This window comes from Copadichromis virginalis, linkage group LG11 (assembly GCF_057382275.1).
Source record: "Copadichromis virginalis isolate Kocher_CV1m ecotype Utaka linkage group LG11, C_Virginalis_male_GT1.1, whole genome shotgun sequence".
NCBI lineage: Eukaryota > Metazoa > Chordata > Actinopteri > Cichliformes > Cichlidae > Copadichromis > Copadichromis virginalis.
In genome coordinates, this window is record NC_140628.1 from 31,993,059 (window position 1) to 32,002,075 (window position 9,017).

At 39.0% G+C, this 9,017-nt stretch overlaps 1 protein-coding gene across 2 annotated transcripts in view; it reads left to right on the forward strand.

Moving 5' to 3' along the window:
- plekhf2 (pleckstrin homology and FYVE domain containing 2) overlaps positions 1–8,479 on the forward strand; it is a 34,337-nt gene extending 25,858 nt beyond the window's left edge. For both annotated transcript variants that reach the window (XM_085472031.1, XM_085472032.1), the window contains exon 2: positions 7,435–8,479. In XM_085472031.1, the coding sequence (XP_085328157.1) occupies positions 7,446–8,183 (738 nt within the window). In that variant the 5' untranslated portion in view covers positions 7,435–7,445 and the 3' untranslated portion in view covers positions 8,184–8,479. The remainder of the gene's footprint in view (positions 1–7,434) is intronic.
- The last annotated feature ends 538 nt before the right edge of the window (positions 8,480–9,017 follow it).

Genomic DNA, 9,017 nt, shown 5'->3' on the forward strand with positions numbered 1-9,017 from the left:
GGTGGTTATTTATAATTAAGTGTGAGATTGTTTTACACTGGCATCACCTTGGCAACTCGAAAGTAAAACCTTGTTTTTGCTTATTTGTTTGCAAAATTTTTATTAGATGGCCCACTTTAGAAAGCAAAACAGTTCACACCCCAACTCCCCAAACTTTAGCAACTGTCAGAGTAATGAAGGATTGGAGATGAATTTTAGTGAAATATCGCTAAGTACAGTATCAACAGCAGTGTCTTCTTTGTGTATTTTTCCTACAAGAATCATATTTATTCAACTTATTTTAACTCTACTTACCACAGTTTGAGAGCACACACAGATTTCACCTTATAAAGCATAGAATAACTGAACTTAAGATGGAAAACGGGCAAGTTCTTTTGTATTGAGCACAATAAGATGGAACTTAAAAAGGAAGATAAGGTGGGGGTTTTTTGTTGTTGTTTTTTCCTTTTCAGGGTTTTGTTGGGGTTAGAACATCTTGCATCTCTCATAAAGGGTAATAGCCATGACAAAACCATAATCTCTGCCTTACTTGTCATGTCGTTCTTCCCCACTTGTTAAAGAGAACAAAGTGCCCTGCTTTTTTAATTATTTATAATTTTAATATTTATTTATTTATTTATATTATTTATTTATTGCTTTTTCGTGGAGGTTTAATGTTTTTGGGTGTTGGCAATAAATGAACACCTCTTGTAAACTGAGAGAGAGGTCAGCAGCTCGTAATGAATTAATCATTGGGCTTATCTAAAGCCACTGCTGTTCCCGTAACCCTAGGTAGCACAGCCAGTCGTCATTGACATTCAAAACACCAGACTCCAGCTAAGAAACCAAAACTACCCATGAACAGCCCTGTTTGAAAAGTTGAGATGGTATGTGATTTGCACTAGTTTGTAGTAAATAAAATATATTATCTTTAGGCAAAGCTAATGAAAGACCATGCGGGCAAATGATTAAACAATTTGCAAAACACCTCTGGGTTTTATGGAAAAGTTACTTTTATTACAGCTTGGTAATAACATGGAAATAGTGGCGTAATGTGGGATCTAGAGAAGTAATAACCAATTAAAGCACTTTAAATAACATGTAATTAGGTAAGGCCAATGTACAAAATGTAACATTTCTCACATATTAACATTGTTACTAAAAGCTTACTAAGCCATTTTTTTCATCATAGGTATTGTTACATTTGTTTTCACATTCTTAACCCGAATTGATACCACATTATATTCATTTCAGATAAAAATCAAGATTGTTACAAGCTATAACTGGGTTATGACCAAAAATATTTATTATGATATATACGCAGTACGTATCACTCTGCGCCTGCCTACGATAGCCGTAATGCTCCGACAATCCATCAAGTGGTGCGGGTTCGTAGCTTAGCAAAGTCGTACTAAAACATTTGACAGATTTTAGAGCGCCATGTACCACATAAAATCGTTTCGAGGTCAGTAAACACAACCAGAATTCATACATAAGGCGCACGGGATTATAAGGGGCACTGTCGATTTTCAGAAAAATCAAAGGATTGATTTTAAGTGTGCTGTATTTTCCAAACAACACTGTAATAACGACGACCCGCTAGCATGCGCTAGCAAAAATAGTGCTTTGTTTTGTATCTGACGGACGAAAGTTCCACACCACTGAAGTTGCAGCATTTTTACAAACCAATTCTGGTTCATCCGTTTCATTCAACGATCCACTTTCGCTCTTCTCATTCTGCGTCGCCGCCATGTGCGTATGTAAACATAGGCACTGCACATGCGTGTTTTACCCATATTCTATCGCGATATTTCATTTTCTTATCGTTGCCCAAAATTACACCGGTATTACCGTGAACGGTATATAGCCCAGCCCTAATGTAAATTACATCATTCAGTGTGGTTACTACCCCTTTATTTCAACTTCATTGCAAACTATTACTGTTTTATTACCGAAGAAGAGGGAAAATTATCTAATATATTGCCCATAATATAATTAAATGAAAATTAAAGATAACAAAGATGTTGAGTTGGTGAGAGGTGGAAAAAAACTTGGTATTCTTCAGAGTCTTCTAGAAATCAGCAACTGCATTTATATACATCACAACTAACTGTGCTAAAATTACCACCTCTGAACTATCGTCTGTTTTCCCTATAATTAGCAGCAATTTACATAGGAAATGCAAACTCATAAAACAAATTTTCTGTGGGTGCACTGCTGCAAGGGTCTCTAGGGATATTCAAACCTGTAACCTTGGCAGTATTCACACCTTAGTCAGGCAGCTGTAATCTGGTGTCAGGGTGGTTGATGCATTAAATAATTTGCTCCAACCTGGCTCAGTTTCGTCTACCTCTCTCTGTCCAGGGGAGCACAGATGGATGATTGATGTATTCATTTTCACAAATGAGAATCAGCAGCTGGTAAAGTTGAGCTCCACAGAGGGCAACGCTGGCACAAAGAGTTCAGTTCGCCAATCTCCAGCTGGCTGACGAACCCAATCTATCCCTAAGGGAAACGGACACTAAATACCAACATAACAGAGATGGATAATTGGTTCTGGCTGTGACGTTTATTTCTTTTATGAGCCACATTGGCAAATGAATGTAATGGACTGCATTTACTTTTTATCCTTCACTAATAATCCCAGTATCATTTGTTTTTTTTATTGATTTAAAAATTTTTTCGCCAAAGTCTACTTAATCAATTACAATGTTACTTTACTTTCATCAATAAAACAGATTTTAATTGATGAAATTATTAGATTTACACAAAGGCATTTCTGTTTCCAGAATTTTTCTTTATTTCCTTTGGCATATTAAAGTTGGCTTTCTTAAGCTACATTAAAGAATGTGTCTGCCAGCAGAAGCACCCATCTGTTAACTGTATTCCTGAAACAAATAACACGTTTTTTTGTTTGTTTGTTTGTTTTTGCTGTAATTGATCATTTATTTTATTTATTTGAAATCCCACAGAGATCATACATAACTGTTTTGCTGTACTTTAACCACTTTTAAAAGGATAATTATATTTGTTTTAATTATTTTTAAATTGAAGCATTTACAAATGATAGCATTTTGAGCTTAAGGTAAAGAAAAGAGAAAAATCATTAGAAGAAACTTGACCTGTTTGCAAGATGACATTTCACTTAAATGACAAATAACTGAAACTGAAATGTCTCACCATATTAAATCATTATATTGACCATACCATTAAACCGTCATGACTGATTATGCCCTCAGAGTTCTTTTGTTTGCTCCCGGCTGTGTTCCTGTCTTTGCTCATGAAAGCTGTCATTTATCACTGCAGAGCAAAGAAAGCTCTTTCTTCTTGTAGCATTTTCTGTGCATTTTTCAGTCTGTTTCATCCCACTCTGTCTCACTTTGATTACTGGGTTGGGAGCCTGCAGCCTGTATTTATGCCGCTATCTCTCACCAGAACCTTTTGCTCTTTGTGCCTTCAACTGTCTGCTGATGGGAGTTGGTCCCCGGGCTGCCTCGGCAGTGGGAAATGAGCCCTCGCTAACAGGGTTGGCGTTTCAGCAACCCCTCTGTCCTCTACGGGGCTTTTCTGTCGCAGTTCACTCCCTCACTCAGGGTTATTAGTGTGCAGATCACTAGGGAGCTGCACTGGCATCTGCTGGCTAATTAGCATCGATTCTTGCACTGCGGTTTTGTTTGGTTGTTTGTATTTTTTTTTCTTTAAAGTCTGAAATCAAGAGTGCAGTCACACCTAAACTTTGGTTTCTATATGTTACAGTTAGTTTAGTTATGCAGTTTGTTCAAGTTCAGTCCACCCACTTACCAACAAACAAGTGGCTAGGAGCTTATTTGTTGCAGAGTTACAGAAACTTTCAAATAATGAAGTTTGGGAAGTTTAGAAGGGACATTGTGTAGCTTTGCCTGTGTTTAAAAATGATCAAATTTCAGGAATATTTTAAGAAATGTTGGTTCTAGACCCTCAAATGTGGTGAAGTTGGGTGCCGGTTTAGCTCATTGGGACGAGCAGGTGACCATATGCCACATGTCTGAGAGCGGGTTCCTGTCCGACCTGCAGCCCCTTTGCCGCATGTCTTCTCCTGTCTCTCTTTTGTTCCGCTTTCTTGTCAGTCTTCGCTATATCTACCCAAAAAAAACTAGAAAGGCCCAAAATAATTTTAAAAAATGTGGTGTGTTTCCTTTTTTTTTTTTTTTTTTTTTTTTTTTTTTTTTTACACTTTTGTTTTGTATGAATGTTAATGTGATATTACTGACCATTTCATCACTGAATCATTAGTCTCTGAGAAACTTGCTAATATCTCCAGTTTAAAAACAAAACATTATTAAAGAAATAGTAAGAATAACCAGAGGGGTGGAGCAAATAATTGTGTTTAAATTTTTTAGTCAGGTTTAATAAGGCTGATTGGAAAGCACCGGGAAAAGAAAAAAAAAAGCAGAACAAAATATACATGTATGGGTGGTCACAGCAGTGGGAAGGATTAAAAAGGAAACTGCATCCACAAGTCAAGATCTTAAGATGAATGAATCTCAGCAGGCTTTGTCTAAGTAAATAAGACTTCAGAAGTTTATCTCTCTGATTTCACAGTATCCATGCTGCTTGTGCATGGCTTCATGTCTGTACTATAGTGTGTACTTCATCTTATCTTTTTTGAGGGCACGACTCTGCTCTCAAACCCTAGGGCTCGCCTAGAGAGTGCCAGCATCCTTTTGTATCTATCACCAGTGACCTTTGACCTCTTTCACTGCGCTTTCAGCCAAAGGGAGACCCATAAGCTGTGCTGTTATCTGGGTCACATCAGAGAGGAGACACCTGCTTGTGTTTGGTATTGAGTCTCAATTGAATTCTCTCTTAAAAGCTTGAGGAATGGATCCATTCAGACTGTAACCTTTACTTACAAAGGACACAAGAAAAAATAAAACTGAGATAAAATAGTGTTCAAAAATGCTGGTTCATGTTCAGGAATTGAAGAGTTAAAAAGAAGAGACAAAAAAGGTGCACATCGGGTAAACTATTTATTTATGTGTCACCCTGCGGGAGAGATGGCTCGTTTTTACCTACATTTGGATTGTGGGATAATATTATGTAGGCTAAATGTATTTTATGTGAAGACATTTCCCGCACATTCAGTTATTCAGTGTTGTTTCAGTTTGTAGTTTGGGACTTAACAGCTTTTCTTTCTTTTCTTCATTTATTTCTTTATTTTTGTAATGTTAATGTCCAGTGGGTTGTTTGCTACACCTAGTCGCTAGGGCAATACGACCCAAAATTCATATCTCGATATTTTTTAGCTGGGTGGCGATATAAGATATATATCTCAATATTTTTTTTAAAGCCATAAGTTAAGAACAAAAAGAGAGTTCTTAGTCACACTGTGTCCCAGATGTCACACAGGCATTTTTATTTACATACAGCATAGATTTACATGAATAAATTTCTCAAAAATAAATTATCAGCATTTATTAAATAATCATGCTCCATAAATAAAAGAAAACAATGTTGTTTTTGTGCATAAGAAAAAGCTCATAATTGTGCAGTCAAAATGTAAACTAACAGATGCTGAGCATAATAACAAAGACAGATTTCACAGCTGCTCTGTTCCCAACTTCTACTGCGTGACTGATAGCCTTGAGTTTGCAATCTGCTTCGTAACCATGTCTCTTAGCAGGTGCCATTTATGGTCCTTATACACACACAATACGGTAATATTACGTCGAAGCACAGTACGTATCACTCCGCGAGGCTCCAGACTACGGTAGCCGTAATGCTCCAACAATCCATCAAGCGCTGCAGCTCTGTAGCTTACCAAAGTCGTACTAAACATTTTTTTGACAGATTGCTGAGCGCTGTGTACCACCTAAAATCGGTTCGCGGTCAGTAAGCACAACCAGAATTCATACATAAGGCGCGCTATCAACTTTTGAGAAAATGAAAGGATTTTAGGCCGCGCAGCCCTTGTGGGCTGCATGTCGTTAGCGTGGTTAGCTCGCTAACACGTTGACGCCGTCCAGCCCCACAACTCGCTAACGGAGATTTGCCGTGTCCATCTTGTCGCTGCCTGCAGGTGAAGCTATGGGGGAGGAGGAGTTGTGTTCAGTGAAGGAGAGGCGAGGCCGAGTAACGTTGCGCAGAGACAAAAGTGGACGAAAGAGAGGCAAACTTGTGGCTCCACAAGTATAATTATAACGTAACATAGACTATATCGATATAAAGGATATTGTCACATCTTATATCTCGTATGAAAATATATCGATTTTTTTTTTTAAAAACTCGATATATAGCCCAGCCCTGCTAGTGGCTAATTATTTTTTTTATGCCACAATCACCAGAAGTCGTAACAAATAAATTGGATATTTAGTATTTATTGCTGACAGATGAAGTGTGACTGATCAATCTGTTTAATTTGTTAATGAATGAGGTGCTATCTCTTGCTGTACGAGATGAAGCCATGGGAGTTTGGCAATATGGAAAATTGGGTTTTATATGATTTTTGTATTTGGCAAATGTCACTGTCAATTAAATATAACATGTGCTAAAGACCATACGTTTGTCAGCCAATGTGATTATCGCATTGCTACTCGAAGTCACATTTTACAATATAGACGCCAGTCTTAAGCACAGACAGCTTAAGTGTAAAATCAGATCATGTGGCACTAAACCAACACGTGACAGATGAGATCAGTGAAGTTACCAGGGAAAGTGGAACAGTGATTCATTGCACTGTGGTTCTTCATTAGAAAGAAATACAGGCACTGGCAGGAAATCCGCTACTACAAACACAGTTATGCCAGTATAACTTAAGAACAGGGTCAGAGAGATTGTTTTAATGGTTTCTACTCCCCTCTGTATTTACAGTATTATGCTGTCAGTAAACAGGAATCAGTATAATCAGTTTATGGCATAACAAAGTGAAAGTTAAACGCCGGAAGAACCCCAATTACTCTGCTTTTTTTTTGCTTTTTTTTTCTTTCTTCAAAATGTTAAACTGATATCAAGTGGGAACTCACAAGAACTCACAAAGAATCAACTAGAATGAGTAAAAACATTTGCAAGAAAACAAAAGCATACATGTGACCAAGAGTTAAATATGTAAAGTTACTCTAAAAGAACTACGTAAAGTACTGCTCACAGTGATGGACTTGGCACGATTTTGTTAAAATTTATTTATTTTTTTAAATTGTCAGGGTCACTCTTGGTAGAGTGTTCTCTGTCTGGCTTTATTTGCTCTGCGGTGACTCAGATGGGCATAAGAATAAGTCCTGAAAATATTACTTTTCCTACAAGTCTGCTATATTTTAATAAGATGTTGATAAAAATTTAATTAGTCAAGGCTCGCTGGTCTCGTTTTCAAACTAGAAACTTTTAGAATTGCTTATTTGGCTGTGTTGCTCAATTTAAAAAAACAAAACAAAAAAATCCCCAATGTTTGTTCTCAACTTTCTTCTGTTTGTCTTCCTCCAGGTGAGGTGAAGATGGTGGACCGGCTTGCGAACAGCGAGGCCAACTCCAAGCGGATTGCGGTGGTTGAGAGCTGCTTCGGCGCTGCAGGTCAGCCACTGGCCATCCCAGGCCGTGTGCTGATTGGTGAGGGTGTTCTCACTAAACTCTGCCGAAAGAAGCCAAAGGCACGGCAGTTCTTCCTCTTCAACGACATCTTGGTTTATGGTAACATCGTCATTCAGAAGAAGAAGTACAATAAGCAGCACATCATCCCTCTGGAGAGCGTCACCATCGACACAGTGCCAGATGAAGGCGACCTGCGCAATGGCTGGCTCATCAAGACGCCCACCAAGTCTTTCGCTGTGTATGCTGCTACTGCCACCGAGAAGTCCGAATGGATGAACCACATAGGGAAATGTGTCGGAGACTTGCTGCAGAAGAGTGGCAAGTCCCCTACAGGAGAGCACGCGGCTGTATGGGTGCCCGACTCAGAGGCCTCTGTGTGCATGCGCTGCAAGAAGGTGAAGTTCACGCCAGTCAGCCGCCGCCACCACTGCAGGAAATGTGGATTTGTGGTCTGTGGGCCGTGCTCAGAGAAGAAGTACCTCCTTCCTAGCCAGTCGTCCAAACCAGTTCGTGTCTGCGAGCACTGCTACGAGCAGCTGACATCCGTAAACCAGGCACGCTCAGACTCCATCACTCGGCCGGGGTCAAAGTTCCACAGCAACAACCTCTCGGACGATGACGATGATGACGACAGCAGTGACTGAGGAAGGTCCGATCCTCCCAACGGTCTGTCCATCTCTCTGCCGTGGAGGAAGTACTCTGCTGATTACATTTTTTGTGTTTTTCATCCTTGTGATTGAATCATGATCCACCAAGAGAGGAATTCTGGATTAATTCATTAATTCACTTCGGAGTTCTGGTCTCATCAACAAACCAAAATGTTTTACCCTTTTCTATGAATCCAGCAGGGATAAATACTTTCCTGAACGCAGTGATTAATCAGTCACTTGAGAAACTGCCTGGGTGACCAGCAGCACTTTGAGATAAAGTTTTGACTGTTCATCACAGCCCTTCTCCCTTCCCTCTTAATTAGCTTCAGTTAGTCACTACAGAAAACAAAGGTGCTAATGAGAGACTTGCCCTCTGCTCTATACTCAGCTTAAGTTAATTTCTTCTTCTTTCTTTCTTATTTTTGTCCGTGCTCTCTCTCCATGGACCTAAACAAGGTAACTGCTTGTAATTTCTGCAGGGAAAAGCAAATGTTTGGGCTGTAGCCTGTCTTTGGTTTTCTTTCAGGTATTTCACCAAACAGGACTTTATTATAACAGAATTCTGCACTATTTTTGTAAATTGGACTCCAGCAAAATGAAAAGTTTCCCTTTTATAAATATCTATTGTGCTAAACGCAGAGCTTTTTCTAATCTACTATAGCTGCTTTTGACAAATCAACTAAAGCTTGTCTCACGATGAGCGATTGTTTCTCTTTTAACAACCACGTATGAGTTTTCTTAGAGGCTGCCCCCAAGCTTACTCTGCCTTCTTCTATACCCTCACATAGTGCCTTGTAGAAAACTCAGCTTAGCCTTCAGCAAGCAGAA